Below are 20807 nucleotides of genomic sequence, written 5' to 3'. Positions count from 1 at the left end.
CTTTGTATTTTCACATTATGCTATATTTATGAAAATCCACCATTTAAGTTGAGCACTCAAATGTTATCTTAAGAAAATTCATAAATAATTTTTATTATATAACTTATAACACTTAAATACAAGATAAAATATATAAAATGATTTAAATACTAAATTGGTTTATATCTGTTATCGCCCAAAAGATAGTAACACCAGAGACAAAGCTAATTTAATTTAATTACACTATCAATTATTAATTATAAACGGTGTAGCTAGAGTCAGCCTTAAATTATTGTTTATTTATAAATTATTTAAAAAAATTATAAAAAAAAATTTATTTTAATTTTTTATAATGAATAAGGTTGACTTTTGAAAGTATTTCAAGAGCCTTAAATAAAAGCCTTATATATCGATTCAAATATATCAGTTGTTGATATACATCAGTTAAACAATAACTAATATCTTTTAATTGATATATTTGAACCAATATGTTTGAACTTGCATCGATATATTCGAACTAACATCTATCAATAATCAATATCTAAAACTGATGTCTTTGAATAATCTTTGTGCTTGTTTGACGAATAACTTGTACAAAGTAAATAAGTAAAAAATATATAATATAATAACAACTTAGGCGAAAAAATCAAGATGCATGGGCATTGTGTGTGGTGAATTTTTATTTATTTTTTCACCAAATTAATCAACGAGGAAGAAGATGCATCATTAAAAAATAAAAAAAAATAGAATACGATGATGCAGAGCTGATTACCTTCTTTAATCTCAGACCAAGTACTTGTAAAACGCAGTCGGGGACTCGTTCCCCGTGATCACTTCAACGTTCAAGTTAGTTAACATAATTATCCAAGCTAAAGTACGTAGCTATAAAACTCAAGGAAGAGAGGAATCATTTGTCTGTATTGGTTAATTTTTTTATTATCCTATTGTCAGTATAAGATTTTTTTTTCCGAACCTTCAGGATCCAGATCCCATCATTTGTGGAGCTATGATATTGGAGATCTGGATATGATAATCGTTTTCGAGGGATTCAAGATAATCCCCATCTCCATGATTTTCAGAACGATGATTAACGTCGAGAAATTCGGAGAATCTTCGTTGAGCAAAAGGTTAGTTGGTTTGTTGAGTTGTATTTGTCACGCGTCCCTCCTAAACTTATGGTGGATGGCAACATTAGACTGGCACCCGACGAACACATATCTTTGTCATTAGTGATTGTATTTTCGGGATATACGGGTAATTATGAATCCGATGACATTTTCCCTCATCATAATATAATAGTAGTTTAGGTGGAGAAAACAAAACGCACAATCACGGTGTGTGATAGACTTTGAAAATCTTCTTAACAAATTAATCAGCGATGAAAAATAAGCACTATTAAAAAAAAAAATAACAAAGAGAGAGTTAATTGAAAGACAAGAGTATTTTTATCCGATACACGTTAAAAAATCATAGACTTGCAAAAATTTGTAAAGTATCTTACTTTACAAAAATATAGTACAGAAGGTCCTATTTTTGCAAATTTCCCAAGAACATTTCACCAAAGTAACGAATCATCCTTTTCATTGCCCGTCAGATCCTTGCCGTTTGCAGAAGAGTGCTACTGTGGCGAAGAAGCATCAAGTCCAGATCGCCGCCGAACATCGGTTTCCTGGTTCGCAGGACGAGATTATAAGCCCAATTCGAAATCAACGTCTCCCGAAGGCGAAGACCCGGAGTGGCGAAGCGCCTCGCCGGAGAAGCGGAGAAGATTGAAATGGACAGGATTGTGGCCGCGAAGGAGCTCGCCTTTCGAGTCGGATTCACTGGCTACAGTGGCCACCTCAGGGTCGAACCCCTCTCGCCACTCGAACGCCCCAACGGTCTCAGCTCTCTACCCGATTTTGTGCCAGTCAGTGTTTCCGTCTCTCCTTCCGATGCATTTCCTTTATTTTCACACATCGTTTTTGTAAACTGAATTTAGTATGGGGCAGTTTATTTTATCCGGATTCTTTTCGTTTTGCTGGATTTGCGTCTAGGGTTTAAACAGGGTTTAACGACTGCCTCTTTTTCTCTGTTCGGGGACGGATGGAATAGTGGCTGGTACTTGTATATGACACTTATACGTGGTTATCTTAATTTTTTCGATGAATAAAAAGGGTGAAGTGGGGACTATTGGTAGGAGCTCAGATTGGACATGGGGTTCATGGTTTTTGAATGGGGTATGGCTGTGCGCGGTACACGGCCCGAGGGATACAAAGTGGTTTAGACATACCCGGTGTGGATTGAGTGCTTTGCACACCGTGTCTTAAGTGCAGGGGCATGGGACAATTTGCGACCCCTGGTGGAAGTCACCTATTCTACCAGGCAGTCACCTCCATTGGTATTAGGAGGAAAGGACATGTTTTACCACCTCAGCGATGTTCTTTCTTCACTTATTGTTTCTTAATTTCTCACTCTTCTATTGAGAACATGCAAAAAGGAAAATTAAAAACAAAACAGCAACATGAAGCAGTTATGAAAGCAAAGAGCACCTCCCTTGACCATTCCCAACTGTTATAATGGTGATAAGTGAAAATGCAATCATTTTAAGATGTTTAATCTTACATTTTCCCCAAGACACATCAAGATAAATTGATCAACTAGTAAATAATCAAAATTCTCACCATTATAGAACATTTCACCTTTGTTAGTATTGCCATGGATGCACCTAGTTGTCATTGTCCATTTATAGAACTAGAAATTATGGCTTATGAGATGGCACGCTTTGAATAAGGAAGCATAAACTATTCTTATGGGAATGAAAATTTCAAAAATCAAATAATAAGAAATAACATTAGAGTAGATAATGCTCCCTACTTTGTGAGAGCTGGGGGAGGGTTGTTTTTGTAAGCAACCTTTCCTTTGGTTTGCAAAGAGGTTTTACAACCTGAATCCAGGACTTTCAAAGGAGAAATCCTATGGCTGCTACCAGGGTTGCCCTCGTAAGAGAAAATGTTTGTGTACACGTGATTTTTCAAATTAAATCTAATACATGAAATTAGGAGGAAAGGTTTGTGCCATATTTGTTGATTATGCATTTATGATAATCAATCCAACTTGTTATCCTACTTCCTTGGAAGGATAATGAAATATTTCTTTAGTGTCAACTATGCTCCTTGCATTGAAGCATACAAAAAGTCGCGGGGTTATCATTTTCTGTTTTCTTAACTCAAAGTGGTGGAAATGGAAAGTTGCATGATGAAGCAATGAATTGAGCCTGCAGGACTTGGACTAATGGGATGCTGTCTAGAGCTACTTGGTGTACTTGCAAGACAAACAAAGGATTGGTCAGGATCTTCCATTAAGAGGCCCTCCAATGCTAAGTCAGCTTGAGAGATAATGTGGATGTATGAATAGTGGATAAAAATGTATATATATATATATATTTATATTTATACACATATAGAAAGAGAGTAGCGATACTCTATTCAATAAATATGATATGCTGTATGTGTGTTTGAATGAATATGTGGATGTAGATGTCTCCTTATGCTTAGGGTGTGCCCCTTTCATAGAGGGGATGCCTTTTGGGGGCCCAACCTTGTAACAACACGTGGAGGGTGGCCATATCTGGTGGTCCTTGCTCATATCAGAGTGACATTTGAAAAGTTCTAAGTTTCAGTTATGGGTTGTAGCATACTGCATCAAGGACAAGTTTTTAAGTAGTTATTTGTGTGATTATTTCCCGAGAGTATTATTTAACTTCTTTCAAAATCAGAAGGGGCTAGACTAGGCAAGAAATTTTGGAAAAAGATGAGGGGGAAACCAGTAAGATGCCAGAATATGTTTATTCCACTGCTCACACTCCTTGATCCGCATGGGATCTCATCAATTGAAGTTTGTGCTGGGGGAGCTTTTTAAATGTGAGGCTACTTAAATGTACTGTTTCAACAACATTCAGAGCACCATGAAAAAAGTATACTATTGTGACTGCTGATTTGAAACACAGGTCAATTACAGTACATTCCTCCAAAGCAGGATTGGAAATTGTAAATCTGGCTTCCTCCAGAGCAGGATTGGAAGTTGTAAATCTGGCTTCTTTGCCTCCTGAAATTCAAAGAAGCAAGCAACAAATTGAAACAGGCATTTCCTATTATTTACAATGAATAAAGTAAATTCCAGGTTTTAGATATATAGCCTGTTGGTGGGAAACCTAGGGGTGAAAGAAGGTTGAAAATATGAATTTTAAGGTCTAAAAACATGGTCTGGAAGTAGGGTTATGAAAACAAGAATCTAAAATTGAAAGATTAGGAAAAAGAGAGAAATATCTTTTGGGCTCACACCTAGGGTTGTGTAGGCATCACACCTAGGGTTAGAATTGCATCACACAATTTAAAGAAAGCATGCATGCTTAGAGAAAACTGCAATAATTGTTCCATTCACTAATGAAAAAGAGAGATTATAATCTTATTTATAGAGTTCTAGTAATGTTATTCCTATAGGATTAGGAAAACTAACCAAAACTTTAGCTATTAATAATAAGACTAGGAAAACTAAAATCTAACTATAAATAAAATCTAAACATATAAACAAATGACCCTACCAGATGTTATGTAGAATGAAAAAAAAAAAAATACCCCTGATGCCTAAAACATCAAAACTAAGCTTGACAAAGCTTCCCTGAGAGGGTTATTCTTCACCCAGATCATCCCAATTAGGCCTTAGAACTAGTTTTAAGATGCATCTTATACGTCTTTAGAGGTTGCTGCCAACATCTTCCATCAGAGTCTAAAACCAAACTATTATAACGAATTAATAAAAATTTCAACAACAACAACAACATATCCAGCATTTATCCCACTATGTGGGGTCGACTACATAAATTCTAGACTTTCATGTATTTGTCTTTTGTCATATCTTCATTTATGCCCATACACTTCATATCAAACTTGAATGTCTCTCCCAAAGTCTTCTTGGGTTTACCTCTACCTATTTTTTTGACTAATTGTTTCATTTCATCAACTCTCCTCACATGATCGTCTCTTGGTCTTCTTCTCACATGACCAAACCATCTTAGTCTAATCTCTTTCATTTTCTCCTCGATTGACACTACTCTTACCTTATTACGAATAACCTCATTTCTAATTTTTTCTTTTTTTGTATAGCCGCACATCCATCTTAGCATTCTCATCTCTACTACGTTCGTCTTTTGCTCATACTGGTATTTGACTGCCCAACAGTCTGAGCCATACAACAAAACCAGTCTTATAGCTGTCTTATAGAATTTTCCTTTCAGTTTGAATGGGATTTTACCATCATATAACACCCCTGATGCATTTCTCCATTTTAGCCAACCTGCCTTAATTCTATGCGTGACATCCTCGTGAATTTCTCCATCTTTTTGAATCACTGATCCCAAATATCAAAAATGGTATTTATTTGTATGATTTGGTTTTCCAATTTTATTATAATATCCTCTACTCTTGCATTCTTACTAAATTTACATTTCGTATATTCTATTTTCTTTCTACTTAATTTAAATCCCTTAGATTCTAAATTGTTTCTCCACAACTCAAGCTTAGTGTTCACTTCTTCTTTTGTTTCATCCACCAACACTATGTCATTTGCAAATAACATACACCATGACATCTCTGTTTGAATGTGTTTAGTGAGTTTATCTATTACTAAAGCAAGTAAGTTTGGACTTAGTGCAGGCCCATTGTAATTTTAAACGGTTTAGTCCCCTTTGCATGTTTTGACTCTTGTCTCTGCATTGTGCTACATGTCCTTAAGAGTTTGTATATAGGCTATTCAGACTTTTTTATTCTCTAAAACCCTCCATAATACTTCTCTAGGAACCCTATCATGGGCATTTTATAGATCTATAAACACCATATGCAGGTCCTTCTGAATCCCGATACCTTTCCATTAGGCGCCTCAGTAGGTATATAGCTTTCATTGTTGACCTACCAGGCATGGAAGTAAATTGATTTTCCAAGACGTCTGTTTCTTTTCTGAGTCTCTGCTCTATTACTCTCTCCCAGAGTTTCATGGTATGACTTATTAACTTAATTCCTCTGTAATTTTCATAGTTTTGAACATTTCCTTTGTTCTTGTATATAAGAACCAAAGTACTATACCTCCACTCATTTGACATCTTTTTTGATTTAAGGATCGCGTTAAATAATTTCGTTACCCAGGAGATGCCCTCTTCTTCCATGCATTTCCGTGCTTCTATTGGTATATTATCCAGTCCCACCGCTTTATGATTTTTCATATTTTTTAATGCTTGTCTTATTTCTTTTGAATTTATGCGTCGATAAAATGTATAGCTCACGTTCCCTTCGGAGTTACTAAGATGTCCTAACCTAACTCGTGTCCCTACCATTATTGAATAATTTTGTGAAATACTCCTTCCATCTCTCCTTAGTCGTTCCCTCATTCACTAACACATTTTGGTTTTCATCTTTTATGCACTTCACTTGGTTTAGATCTTTTTTTTTTTCCTTCTTACTTTAGCTAATTTATATATATCTCTTTCTCCATCTTTTGTATCAAGTCGTTTATATAAATTCTCATATGCTTTTGACCTTGCTTCACTAATAGCTTTTTTTGCTGTCTTTTTCGCTTCTTTATAATTTTTTAGGTTTTCTTCATTACTGCACTATTATACAGCCTTATAGCAAGTTTTCTTATTTCTAATTTTCAATTATACCTCTTCATTCCACCACCAAGACTCCTTAAGGTTTGGGGCTCTACCATTTGTCTCTCTAAGGACTACCTTTGCCATGCTTCTCTGGGCAGTAGCCATTTCCCCCTAGATTTGGTTTGCCTGTCCTTCTTCATTCCATTCCCTTCTACCCTTTAATTTTTCTTTGAAGATTAATTGTTTCTTCCCTTTTAAATCCCACCACCTAATTCTTGGATTTTGTTTTATGTGATTTTTTCTCTTCCAATTTCTTACTTGGACGTCAAGTACCAAAAGTTTATGTTGAGTAGTCATACACTCCCCTGATATCACCTTACAATCCCTACAACATAACCAATCCTCTTGTCTCATGAGGAAGTAATTTATTTGGGTGCTTGTTGTGATATTTTTATATGTGATTAAGTGTTCGTCCCTTTTTTTGAATTTAGTATTGGTTATGATGAGTCCATATGTCATAACAAAATCTAGAATAGACTTACTCTCATTATTAATTTTCCCGAATCCATACCCTCCATGTACCGCTCTATAGCCGTTTCCGTCTCTACCCACATGATCATTTAAGTCACCTCCTATAATCACTTTCTCTCCTCTTGGTATCATTTGTATGAGTCCCTCTAGGTCCTCCCAGAATTTTGCTTTTATCTCCTCACCTAACCCCGCTTGTGGTGCATATGTACTAAAAATTTTCATAGTCATTCTTCCTAGACCAATTTTCATCATAATAATCCTATCCTTTATTCTCTTTACATCCACTACCTCATCTACTAAGCTTTTATCCATAATAATCCCCACTCCATTTTTGCTCGATCATTTCTCGTGTACCATATTTTATATTCAATTTCTGATAACGTTTTTGCTTTTTTCCCTACCCATCTCGTTTCTTCAAGGCACATAATATTAATTTTTCTCCTAATCATCACATCTACCACTTCCATAGCTTTGTCTGTTAATGTTCCTATGTTCCATGACCCAATCCTTAATCTATGATTTTGATTTTGATTTTGACTTTGAATTTGATTTTATTTTTGATTTTGATTTTGGATTAACTTCTTTACCCGCATCAGTCCAAGCAAATGCGAAGACCCTTTTGTCACTACATCTGGGCGTCGATGCAGCGGCTCTAACTCACTTGACACTACACGCGGGTAGTGTAGCCGTCGCTATGAAGGGTTACGCCCTAACGATCTTTCATAGTTTGTCTAGAGTTCATGTTTTGGATCCGACTAGGTTTTATGTTGGTTGTCGGCTATCAACATAACCCTTCTCCTTTATCTGGGCTTGAGATCGACAGTAGATAACATCCCCAGGCGGAGTTGAATTAATAAAAATTTCATTGTGGTTTATTTTATATTGGTTTTCCTCTCTCGCCCTCTCTATATACGTGGTTCAATGTCTGAAGATTAGCAGGAACTGTGGCTGTTGGTAGTGCAGAATGGAGAGAAAAGGATCCCTGTAGCTGATAGGTTCAAGGTATCAAGTCCTAAACTTGCTTATTGCTGTACCAAATGTTTCCCCCATTTCATTAGGAGTTATCAGTACAAAATGTTAAGATTTTTGAGGAATTAAGTGGTGAAAGTCAGGCCAATCTTCTTATCGACTAGCAAAGATGTGAAATTGGTTGGTTGGAGTAAGATCTTAATCTCTGTATGGTTCTATATAGAAAACACACTGAAGCTCTTTTCTTCTGCTACACTTTATATTCGTGGCACAATATTAGTTAGAGGTGGTCCATAACTAATGATTTTGTGGTGGCCCTTAACTTCCTCTTTCAACTAATTATTATATATCTCTTTCTTCAGCCACCTGCATTTCCTAGGGAAACTCCTGAATCTATAAAAGAGTACATAGAGGAGAAGTATCTCTTTCCAAGATTGGATGCTGATGAGTTTTCTCCAGAAAAAGCTGGAAGGCAATGGGAATTTGATTGGTTCAGTAAATCTAAAATTCACCTAGAGCCATCATTGCCCCGGACTGTTGTAGTTCCCACTTGGGAATTGCCATTTAGACACCCCAAGAATGGATTGGGGAAAGGAAAATGCGAACCCATCTCGGTGCAGGTATATAGCTCTTACACAGTCTCTTTCTTTTTAAGCACAAATTTCGAGTTTTCTTAAGATGAAAAATTAATTGCACTTGTATTACTTGTTCTTGTGAGTTATTTCAACTACAATGTTTTAGGGGGAGGTATCAGGACTCACGGTAGGGGCTGAGGGATCTGCTGGTTTGCCACGCATGGCTGGACCTACAAAAGACTTTGTGAAGGGAAGCCTCAATAACCGCCCTTTCCGTCCAGGTGGTTTGGATGATTCCCAAGCCCTGGAGAAGCTTCTTCCTATGGGTGTCTCTAATGGGGAATGGGTATGGGAGGTAATTAATGGTGGCCCTTCCCAAACCATTCCTCCTGGCTTCAAGCATGGAGTGGATCTTGATGATCTCAAGGTAATTTTACTTGCTCTGTAGAGTTGAATCACTCCCAACAGAACATTTGCTTCCTGTTTTATTCAGCTTAGCATATTTTGATGTTTACTCCAATTCCTCAAAGGCACATCCCTACTCATGGACAGTTTGTGAGGACCAAAATGCTGTTGAGAGCGCATCTGATGAAAAGCTGGTCAGTATTTGTAGTCAACTGATGGTTTTCTGGTGAATGATTCAAAACACATTTCGGTGTCTTGATTGTATGCATACATTAATGTCTAGACTGAAGAATTACAACTTCTATGATAAACACACACATGTCAGTGCATCAATACGTGTCATTATTTAATAATTCAACATAAATGTTTTTTATGATTATATCTAATGTATTATTGATTTTTGCATTTGCTCATGTAATTAAATGCAAATCCTAATTTTGTGTTTGATTGATCTATATGTTTTTAAATATTTGCAGAATGAGTTTTCAGTGCAGTTTGATGACTTATTTAAGAAAGCATGGGAAGAGGATGTTGGAGAATTTGCGAGAGATGGTCTGTATGATCTACATTACAATATTCTGGCTTCTATGTTTGAAAGTATAGAGTACATGAAAAGAGTTCTAATGATCCAAGGCCAGCTTGGCTTAAGCTCATGCATGCTTTGTGAGGGGCAGATATTGGAAAGAATGATGTGAAGGAGGAATTTAGATAGGGCTGAAATGGAAAAGAAACCATATTTCTTTTTCTAAAGATTAATATAGGAACAGTTCTTGATTTCCTTCCAAGCTCAAGTTCTTATATTTAATGGAGAAGAACTCTGGGGAGGATAGGTTAAATTGTTTTTTTTTACTGAACCAGTTGACCAGTTACTAGACCATACATGGAAATGAATTTTACATGAATAGCTATTAATGTACAAACCAAAATTGATAAACATAATTTTGTGTCAAAAAGTTTCTATGGACTGCTAAAATAATTGGCCTTGTGAATCATAGATAATCACAACTGCTGGTTAGGTACTTTTTGCAACTTTGTTCAACCTTATAAGGTAGAGCTGCAAACAAATGTACTTAGTTATTGATCTAAACTTTTATGATATGGATCTTTAGTAGGGATGACCCTGAAATCAACTTGGTCCACCGGCATTTTTTTTGGGATCTGTTTTAATGGGGCTGTCTTCTTTGGTATTTTTGTTTGGTCAGTGTGAAAAAGAAAAAGAGAACTGCACTATCTTACCATGCATCCTATGGGAAGAACCAAAGGCTGTGTTAACCTTTTCCCTGTTGTGACTTTGCTTCGTGCCCCTGCCTCCAAAAAAAAAAAAAAATCCTTTCTTTCCCACCTAGTGATGCATTATGGGATGAACTTTTCTTGATATGACATGATGAAAGGTACATGACACGTGGTTGACCCCATGCACATATAAGGCACTTAAATCCCCGTTTCCTTGTGAAAAGATGCTTCTTACATTGGACATGGATAGGGAGATTGAACTCTGTTTATTTCTAATTTTCCACTTCATCTTATTGAATGCCAAGTTATTCCTAAACAAAAGCAGTATGCATTGTGATGCAAAATACAAGGTTTTAGACTTTGAATGTGGTTTATTTATTTCCGCTTGTGTATCCTTAATTTCCTGGTTTAGAGAGGTCCAGGGCCAATGCACCCACTTGAATTTCTGCCCATCACCAAATTGAAGCAATATGGCTGTCACTGCAGTGCAAAAAATAGTCAAGGCATGGTGTTTTGGAGAATCAACAATTTTATTGTTATCTTTCTTGGTTCAACTAGTTTCAAGTGAAATATTTCATATTCATTTTGCTTATAGTAGTGAAACTAACCACTTTTTGCAATAATTGAATAAAGTGATTTAACATAATGAAACGTGATTCTAGTGATCCAACACAATTTTTTAGCTTATAGAAGTCCAAGATCTTAGAGTTCCAGAAGGCTTAGTTTTCTGGGCTTAAGCGAAAGAGGTTCTGTAGTAAGCTTTACTGCAATAACAGTAGGTTTTTTGCAATTATTCCCAATCACTTGGAGTGAAAATTTACAATATGCAAGTTGCAATGAAATTTATCTAGGATAGGTTATGAACCATGCTTAAGAGAGCATACACTGGAAAAAAATCCAGTGGTTCTTGGGTAAGTGGAGTTGTTAGGTTTACAGTTTTATAAAGTAGAATATGTCTCATAGGGTTTTGATTAGAGAAGTTGCAGGTTGCAGTTGTGATCTAAAGGGCTGGGAAGACTATTATAGGGTTTTAATGATTTGAATCAGTAGCTTACTGGGACTTTAATGATTAAGGCTTGTTTAAACTTTAATTTGGTAGTATCTTGAGACTGGAAATCACACTGTTCTTGGAAACAAAACTGTAGATTTGAACTACTAATGTGAGACTGTTCCATGTCTTTATGTTTTTAAACATAAAGTTTGATTTACATTTTAAATCTTCTGATATGTAACATATCCCACATTGAACAGTGAAAGGTTCTCACTTATTGGGGTTACATTTGCTGCAATTGCATAGGGATTGTGGTAATCAACTTACTCAGCAAGCCGATTCCTTCAGTTTATCTACAGCTACCTTTCAACTCTCTACATTACCATGGTAGATTATGGATGTGATTCTTTTCAAGTTATACTTTTCATTTTTCGCCTATATCTCGTTTCTTCCAATGTTCTTTGTTTTATGTCCTCCATGCAAAAATTTACTGTCTTGAATTTCAATCTGAGGCCATTTTCCAAACTACAGTGTAGAGCTTACTCAAATTGGTAAGTCAAGATATCAACAGACAGTTGCCATCTTGTTTAGATACCTATAATCAGTGTTCTATTTTTATTGGCAATATCTGTTTTCTTGCTTTTGACATAGGATATAATGGCCTTAATGAGGATATGCATGTATCCAAACCCACCTTGTGAGATTAAGGCTTGTTGTTGTTGTTGTTGTTGTTTTGTGTTTTCTTGCTTTCTTAGGGTTCAAAATGGACTTTCCATTTCTTCTGTTTGTCTGGGCTTATACTGGCTGTTTCTATAAAGGTCACAATTCAGAATTGGAAGCTGAAGTCCACGAGGAATCTATTGAGTTGCAACCTGAAGCTAATAAGGAAAATGCACCTGGTGGTATTGACACTGAATCTCTGGTCCTGGATGAGATTTTGTCAGTTGAATCTGGAAGGTCAACTTCAAGACTGAATGAAACTAGTGATAGTGGAGCGGAGGCTGCAGAGCAGGACAAAGAGGTCATTCTAACTTCTTCAGTTGTTTTAGGTCTGTCTCTTGTGATGCTATTAGTTAACGAATGCTTTATCTGCAGGCCTGGGCGATTAGTGGAGGTAGTGAAGGGGTTGCTGAACATTTTCATGAACTTGTTCCAGACATGGCACTTGAGTTTCCTTTTGAACTTGATAAATTCCAAAAGGAGGTACTTTTGCTTCCAAGTTTTTATTGACATTTGTTTGCACTAGTACCTCTGCTAACACTGGGTTGGAAAGGTTTTGATTGGATACATTTCAAGAAATCTGTGCGCAAGTTTTTGGGATGTGGTTTGTTAAAGGGACTTTTCTACTCCTCCTTGGTTAGATGTGTAATACCCCGAGAGCCCAGAGAGATTAGTATATATCGAGAATAGTGTAAGAAAGGAAACAACACCAGCTGGATACCTTTTAGGCTGAATGTTGGCAAAAAAGTCTCAAGTTAAGCGTGCTTGACCAGGGGTAATCCAGGGATGGGTGACCCCCCTGGGAAGTTCGTGTAGGCCCTTCAGGATAAGTTGTTCTAGTCCTTTCTATCGCTCGATCGGGATGTTACAGGTGGTATCAGAGCCGACCCGGGCCGTGTGTTGGGACCGTGTACTAGCCAAAGGCTGGGGGTACTGGACTGGGGACCGGGGACACTAGACGGGGGAGAGCTGGGACCAGTTGTAAGGTCGCATGATGAGGACGTCATGTGCTTAAGGGGGGGAGAATGTAATACCCCGAGAGCTCAGAGAAATTAGTATATATTGAGGATAGTGTAAGAAAGGAAACAACACCAACTTGATATCTTTTGGGCTGAATATTGACAAAGAATTCCCAAGTTAAGCGTGCTTGACCTGGGGTAATCCAGGGATGGGTGACCTCCCTGGAAAGTTCGTGTAGGCCCATCAGGGTAAGTTGTTCCGGTCCTTCATATCGCTCAAACGGGATGTTACAAGATGTGTCCACTAGATCTAAGCATAAGGTGATGAGATATGTATTTGATGCCCTTACTGTAGTAAGACACTTGTTTCTTCTAGTTTTTAATGTTATTTGAAGAAATGTAGCCACAATGATATTGAATACAATTTTCAAAACTCTGGTATGGATAAGTGATAGATATCTTGTTCATTTAAATTTTATTTAATTTGAATTACATTACAGAGACAGTAATCATATTCATTTTAGAATATTATGCAATGCACGTTAGGGTTATTATTACTTTTTTGATAAGTACAAGATAAAAATACTCAATTGAAGAAAAATCGATTCCCCCTATTTCCTTTTGGTACAACTTAGAATTACCTTGCTTGCACAGGGCCATATCTCACATTGTTATTCTTCATTTAACAATCATTTTTTTCAATATTTCTTTTAGTAATTGTTTTGGGCTGTCTTTTCTTCTTTCTCTGTAATAACTCAAAAGTTTAATTAGAAGTAAACAATATGGTGTGAAAGAAACAATGAAGCCTTTTTTTTTTCCCCTGACAAAACAATGGAGCTTTTAATGATACACAGGGAGATTGACTGATTGGTTGAGTGGAACCTTACCTGTTCCATTATCTTTGTGGTTTAAGACAATCCTTTGCTCCTGTTTCCCTTTCTGTAATCTTTTAGTAATTTATTTGTGCCTGTAGACAGAGAGATCCTCTAGCTTCCTATTTATTATCTTTATTTTTACTTGGTTTGCCTCCTCTAAGGTGTTTCAGGTTAATGATATTCTTATTTGTGTATATGTAAGTTTTCTCAGAAGGAAAAAAGTGCCTAGTAAGGGCTGTTCTGATAGACTAGAGCTTTCCTTCTTGCTGTTTTAACCTCACTCTGATATTCATTTTCTTTAAAGTATTCTTTGATGAAGTCATAATCTGCATCCTCTGGCTTTGGGTAGGGATGTAAATGGGGCCCCAATTAACCCCATTTACATGCTTGTTTTGATAAATTTTCAAATAAGCCTTGAACCCATACCTCATTTTTATACTTATTTTCACTTAAGTGGGGTTAATTGGGACCCATCGAGGACCCCTTACACTATGAGCTTAAGCTTGTAGATCCATTGGTGGTTAATTCATATGGTATTCAAAACTTACTGCTAACCCGATATTAAAATAATTTTAAGAGTAAAAAAAATAATATTCACTGTTTAATTACACCTCTCTACAATTGGTGTTTAACAAATTAATAGATCCATTCTGCATAAGGTTTTCTAGATCTCAATTGTTTGCACTAATATGCTGGATGATATTCTAGTCAACTTAATTTCATTATAGTACGAATCACTCTGTGTGATGGGAATGTTAGGTTCTTCCTATTTACTTCTTTGGCATGCTCTCTGTGCATTTTGTTGAGAGCATAGAACTCTGTAAATTCTTTAATTTGCTGCTCATGTTAACATCATTTTTATTTTAATTATTACAGGCTATCTATTACCTTGAAAAGGGGGATTCTGTTTTTGTTGCAGCCCACACATCAGCTGGGAAGACAGTTGTTGCAGAATATGCATTTGCTCTGGCATCAAAAGTATGATTCTAAGTTCAAATCCCCACTATTTAGCCATGTGCTTCTTCATGCATGAATTTGTTAATAATTGAAGGAGTATTTTCTTTTTGCGTGATTCCTTGATATCAGATGATTTCCCTTCTATCCTTGATATCTTCATGTCCAATCTTGCTGTTTGGTTTTATGTAACTTCTATACTTGGATTTTTCAAGAAATACTTATGCCATGCAGCACTGCACGAGAGCTGTATATACTGCTCCAATTAAAACCATTAGCAACCAAAAGTACAGGGACTTTTGTGGGAAATTTGATGTTGGCCTTCTGACTGGGGATATTAGCTTGAGGCCGGAGGCTTCTTGTCTTATCATGACCACTGAGATACTAAGGTCAATGCTTTACAGAGGTGCTGATATCATACGTGACATTGAATGGGTAAAGGGTTTAATTTTATTCTGCATTAACTTCCCTTACTTTAGATTTTGTTATTTTATTACCTCCAGTTTTACTCCTTTTTATGTTTATTTCATTATTATCTGATATATATATTTTTGGTTATTTTATTTCCTTGGACATGAGGAGGCAGGTTATCTTTGACGAAGTGCATTATGTTAACGATGTGGAAAGAGGTGTTGTTTGGGAAGAAGTTATTATTATGCTTCCAAGGCATATTAATATTATCCTTCTTTCTGCCACGGTACAGACTTGTTGATTTCATTTTGATGTTTCAAGGGAATAGTTGCTGGGGATGATTTAATTGCTCATTTCTCTATTTGTCACATATTTGTTTTAAACTCCATCTTTGTATTAGTTACTGGTTAATGAGCTTGGTTAATATTTTATGAGGGAAAGTACTTGAGGAAGAAGGCATATACCATTTGCATTGTGATATTTAAAACTAATTAAAACTACTTTGGGATTTTCTAACCATTGCTTGCTTCCTCAATCAAATAACTAAATGTGCATATTGTTGTAGGACCCAAAAAAAAAAAAAGAAAAAAAAAGAAAAGAAAGAGAAGACCATCATCATTAACTACACGTTCTTAATGTCAATTGTCTTCTAAAAGTCACATTGACAATACTTGCAAAAGAACAACGTGACAACAATTTTATGCCGAATGCCCTTCTTGACACAACCCTATAATGAGGGAATGATGAAATAAATTTTGAACACCATCTTCATATGGAAAAGTTTAATGAGATGGTGTGAATAAAGATAATTGATATGGTTGTGTTTCATCAATAGTTGATATTGTGAAACCAATTTGTACAACATGCAAACATGACACAACAGAAGAAATAGAACGAGGAAGAGAAAAAGCAATGAAGAGAAGAAAATCAGCTGTGAAGAAAAAAAATTAGGGAAGAGAAGAAGGATGAAAGAAAGAATACAAAAGGAGAAGGAAAGGGAGGGTAATTCAATAACGATTTATTCAATGATTGAAATTTGAATAATTTCTGGTCTTGCGAGGTATTTATATACTTGAGAAAAATCAAACTAAAGAAGAAAGCAAAAGCATAATATCTTAATCATAGCTAAAATTGGAATTCAAATCATGAAAGAAAGGACTTAAAACTTCTAATCCTCTAAAGTTTCTAAATAACTAAAACACTCAGTTAAGAAGTTATAAAGCAATTATAACTCTAGATCTCTATTTTTCTCTTGGACTGAGTTGAATGGAGAGTCAGAACTGTGTTATAACTCAGAACCATCTAGGAGTGAATATATGGGTCCTCTTAAAATTATCGTGGTGAATCTAGTCACTCCCTTGCTGGTGTGGTAGTTCCAGGAAGCAACATCAAGCTCTTCAAGAATTTAGTGTATCCTGAAGAAAAATTCCACAGCCTTTTGTTTTGACTAATTTGAAGGAAAAATTCCACAGCCTTTTGTTTTGACTAATTTGCTATTACTGGATCTGTTTCGACCTGGTATGTAAACTGTTGTTGCTGCTGGTTGGTCACAATCTAGGTTGGGTTAAATAGGAACTTTCTTGCTTCATGTTCTTCCTTGCACTGCAATGGCAAAAAATCCCTAGGTCTCTGCCACCCCAGCAAACCAACAAACCTGACCTTAGACTTTTGCAATCAATGTCAAGGGACTGGATACTGTAAATTTGGTGTTGGTTGACTGCGATGAGGATGGAATTGACTTGATTATCTCTTATGAAGAAACTCATTATTCCCACCAGCTTAGATGTTGGATGACAAGGCTGCTGTTTGCTGTGAAGTGTGTTGGCTGCAAGCTGATGCACAATGGCAATTTGCAATAGATTTCAAGGATAGATTGAAGTTAGGTTCTAATCCGAATTTGGTATAGGACCTGAAGAAAAAGAAGAAATGAGAGAGGAAATCAATAATAATGGAAGGAATTCTCGTGGTTCTTCAACATTTTTTCAGAATAAATAAGCCATCTTTAAGGTTAATCTTGGCACCTACATAAGGAAACTAGCAATCAACCTACTAAGAAAATTAGTTACAAAAGAAATGTGTACAATTAGAAACTACCTAATACAAAAAAAAAGAAAAGAAATCTATACATTCCATATCTATTATTCCATATCTCGAGTAAATCCTCTAATTTATTCAGCCTTTAAAACAACATGGGCAAAGGTCCTAGGTTCAAATCTCATTGCTAACCTAATATTTAAATAGCTGCATGTATTTGGACCAATTATATAATAAAGTTTGCCAATACATGAGGGGGCATGCTCAGAGTAAAAATAATAATATAAAAGATAAAGTTAACTTTCTATCTACTAGTTTGAGCTTTTAAATGGGATGGTGGTTGATAATTTAATGTTGGCAATATCACAATTTACTCAAAAGGATAATTCGAGTAACAACTAGATATCTCTCTTAATCTTATGGCTGAAAAATAGGAGATAAAAGGATAAAGTGATTTGGAGATTAGTAAACTTCTAAAATAAAGGGATAAAGGCAGCAAATAATTCAAGATATCTCAACAGTTTTTTAAATTCTTATTGTTCTATTTGATCTTCTAAACATTCAAATATGTTCCTAGAATATAGGAGATAACCTAGGTGATTCTTCTTGTTGTATTTTATCTTCTAAACATTCAAATATGTTCCTAGAATATGGAGATAACCTAGGTGTTGTGTATAAATACCCCATGCTACCCGAGAATAGATCAAGCAAGCAATATACAGTTTTTTCAGCTTGTTACATTTTCTTCTACATGGTATCAGAGCCTTCTTTCTTGGAACCCTAATTTTTCCATGCCATCCTTAAGTTTTTTTGGTGTTGTTAGAGCCTTCATTGTTGTTCAACCACTACCTTCAATCCTCTCCCTTTTTCAGTCTTCATCATTGCATCTATTTAGCAAATATTGCCACTACCATGTCTACAATTTTTGATGCAATCACTCTAAATCCTTCTGATCTTCCTTTAGGGAATCAACCTACTGATTTTTCAGGTAATTCTTAGCCTACTAAAAATACACTTGCCTATCATAGTGATCTCCATCCTATTAATTCAGCTTATTGACTCCATGAAAAAAATTATTTACAATGGTTTCAAGTAGTTTCTACCTATCTAAAAGGGTGTGAAAAACTGTCTCACCTACTGGCAAGGGCCCTAGCTCTACCGATCCAAGGTTTGGGGCAGGGGATGAAGAAGATGCTATGATTATGTCATGGCTTTGGAACTCCATGCTACTAGAAATAAGTAGAAACTGCATGTTTCTATCTTCTGCTCATGACATTTGGGAGACCCTCCACAAAAGTTATTCAATAAAGTAAGATGCAGCAGTTATCTATGAGCTGCGAACCAAGGCTGATGCGAGCAGATGAAGATCCCTTCGATTGCATCTAAAAGCCCATGAACAAGATGAGCATCATCCCAATGAAGCTAAACCAGATTCAAGCAAACAAAACAAAATAAGAAAAGAATGATATAGACGCCACCCTCCATAATAAGAGAAGAAGAAGTTGGGAGTGATAAGCCTTGGAAATTGGACGCCACAAGATTGGAACAATCTTGATAAGTCTCGAGTTCTTGGAAAAGCCAAATGGGAAAGTTCTCCTTTCAAGAAGCACAAAAATAATCAACTTTTTGAAGTGTTTACAGTTCCCTTTTTAAATAGAAAAGGAAATATGAAATAACTACTAATATGAAATAACTATCTATAAACTCTAATTACCAGCCACACATACCCCACTACCTTAATGGTCGGCCCCCTCTCTCTCCATGCTTATAAATAAAATTTAACAAATTAAAATTACAAATTAGACAACTATTTTTGGCCAGCTACACATGGGCATGAGCTTGGCTGCTGCGTGTCATCTTCTAATGGGTTGATGCATCAATTTAGGTCAGCTAGCATGCTGATTAAATGGACATAGGCTTGACTTCCACTTGTTGTCTTCCAATTGATAGATGCATCAGTAAATGCTTGTTTGGCTCGAATGTCTTCAATTAACCCATTGAGTCTCTTTCTCATTTTCTTTGCCTTTGCTCGGGTGATTGGACCTCTTTGTAGGCTTAGAGGATCTTTCGCATCTTCATTAATATCATTAAAGGCCGCTGCTATGTAGCAAGGAAGGATGATAGTGACTGATTATTACAACACTCTTACTAGTATTTGGTTTGAGATCAATTATTACCAACATATTGTCATGACCTTAGGAGTGATGGAGGGGCAAAATTGTAATAGGGATATAAATAGTTGTTAGAAGGTATTTTGCAATTTTTTAGGATTACAATTGTATTGCACATGGGTGCATGGGTTGAGGCCAAACGGATTGCACATAGGTGCAGGAGTGGTGAGGCTATAAATAGGCAACTACTATAGGAAGAAATTATGTTTTGATTGATAAATGATATTTTGATTTTCCTTTTCCAAATTCTCTCTCTCTCTCTCTCGATCTTTCTCTGCCTCACTTTCTGTTCTTCTAATTCTCCCTATTCTTCTTCTAAATTTCCCCTTTCATTCTATTTCTTCCAATTTCCAATCCAATCATAGGTTAAACCCTAAGTACACAATAATTGGTATTAGAGCAATCGTCCTTGGATGTGATTTCAATCGATTCTAGATGTGAAGACGAGGCAGAGGCGATTGCAGAAATCGGTAGTAGTAAGGTGAATTCGAGCAGTGAAATTAGCAACTCTCAGAACCTATCTAGGTCGTTGTAGGTGGGTGAGACGAGCGTGAGCCCATTGGCAATCAATACAAAGGAACGTTGGCGATTGGTGAGGGAGTCCGTCAAAGGTGGTGACGTAGACGACCAGGAGGTTCACAAGTGAGTTTGTAATACCCTGAGAGCCCAAAGTCAAGTCCAAGAATGGACTTTAGAGAAGCTAGTATATATATTGAGGATAATAAGGAAGGAAACAACACTAGCTGGAGACCTTTTGGGCTAAATGTGGATAAAGAACTCCCGGGTTAAGTGTGCTTGAGCTAGGGTAGCTCAAGAATGGGTGACCCTTGGGTAGTTCGCGTAGGCCCATCAAGGTAAGTTGATCCAGTCATTCTATCGCTCGATGCGGGATGTTACAGAGTCGGACGAAGAAGTGGGAGATGTGGTTGTTGTCAATTGCGATTGGTGATTAGGCAGAGCAGGTTCGATAATTTCGATTGTGATTCAAGCAACTCTTCATGGATAGACTCGGATTTTGAAGGTGTAATCAAATGATTGCATCTCGGTTGATGCTTTGTGAGTTAAGCGAATTAGGATAGGCAAGCGGCCAATGACGAGATTTTGGTGACTTGGGACATTGAGAGTAGGCGACCTATAGGAAGTCATAACAAAGTTGATTGAGTATAGACCCAAACAATTTCTGATCGATTCTTGGTAGCAATAGAAACCAATTGTGCTTCCAGAAAGATTGCAGCGTAGTAGGTTGGTTTACAGAAGATTTTCAAAGGTAATTAAACTAAGTCGATCAGGTTTAGTTGATGTTCGGGTTTCACAACAGATTAAGTTTACTAAAATTGAAGCAGCGATTGAGGCGAAATAGGCGAATAGTAGCAGT

General features: G+C 36.4%; 1 protein-coding gene across 6 annotated transcripts in view; it reads left to right on the top strand.

The window, feature by feature from the left end:
• The first annotated feature begins 1508 nt into the window (after positions 1–1508).
• Positions 1509–20807, top strand: part of LOC127797192 (DExH-box ATP-dependent RNA helicase DExH11) — a 78151-nt gene continuing 58852 nt past the window's right edge. The window contains exons 1-12 of one of the 6 annotated variants that reach the window (XM_052329851.1): positions 1509–1888; positions 8075–8137; positions 8467–8724; positions 8846–9106; positions 9210–9278; positions 9561–9636; positions 11615–11695; positions 12127–12329; positions 12404–12511; positions 14739–14840; positions 15051–15251; positions 15403–15513. In XM_052329851.1, the coding sequence (XP_052185811.1) occupies positions 1754–1888; positions 8075–8137; positions 8467–8724; positions 8846–9106; positions 9210–9278; positions 9561–9636; positions 11615–11695; positions 12127–12329; positions 12404–12511; positions 14739–14840; positions 15051–15251; positions 15403–15513 (1668 nt within the window). In that variant the 5' untranslated portion in view covers positions 1509–1753. Of the gene's footprint in view, positions 1889–8074; positions 8138–8466; positions 8725–8845; positions 9107–9209; positions 9279–9560; positions 9637–11568; positions 11696–12126; positions 12330–12403; positions 12512–14738; positions 14841–15050; positions 15252–15402; positions 15514–20807 lie in introns of all 6 variants that reach the window. The other 5 variants (XM_052329825.1, XM_052329834.1, XM_052329843.1 and 2 more) reach the window with 5 other exon arrangements.

Source organism: Diospyros lotus, chromosome 1 (genome assembly GCF_014633365.1).
Source record: "Diospyros lotus cultivar Yz01 chromosome 1, ASM1463336v1, whole genome shotgun sequence".
NCBI lineage: Eukaryota > Viridiplantae > Streptophyta > Magnoliopsida > Ericales > Ebenaceae > Diospyros > Diospyros lotus.
This window is presented reverse-complemented; position numbering and strand designations above follow the sequence as displayed.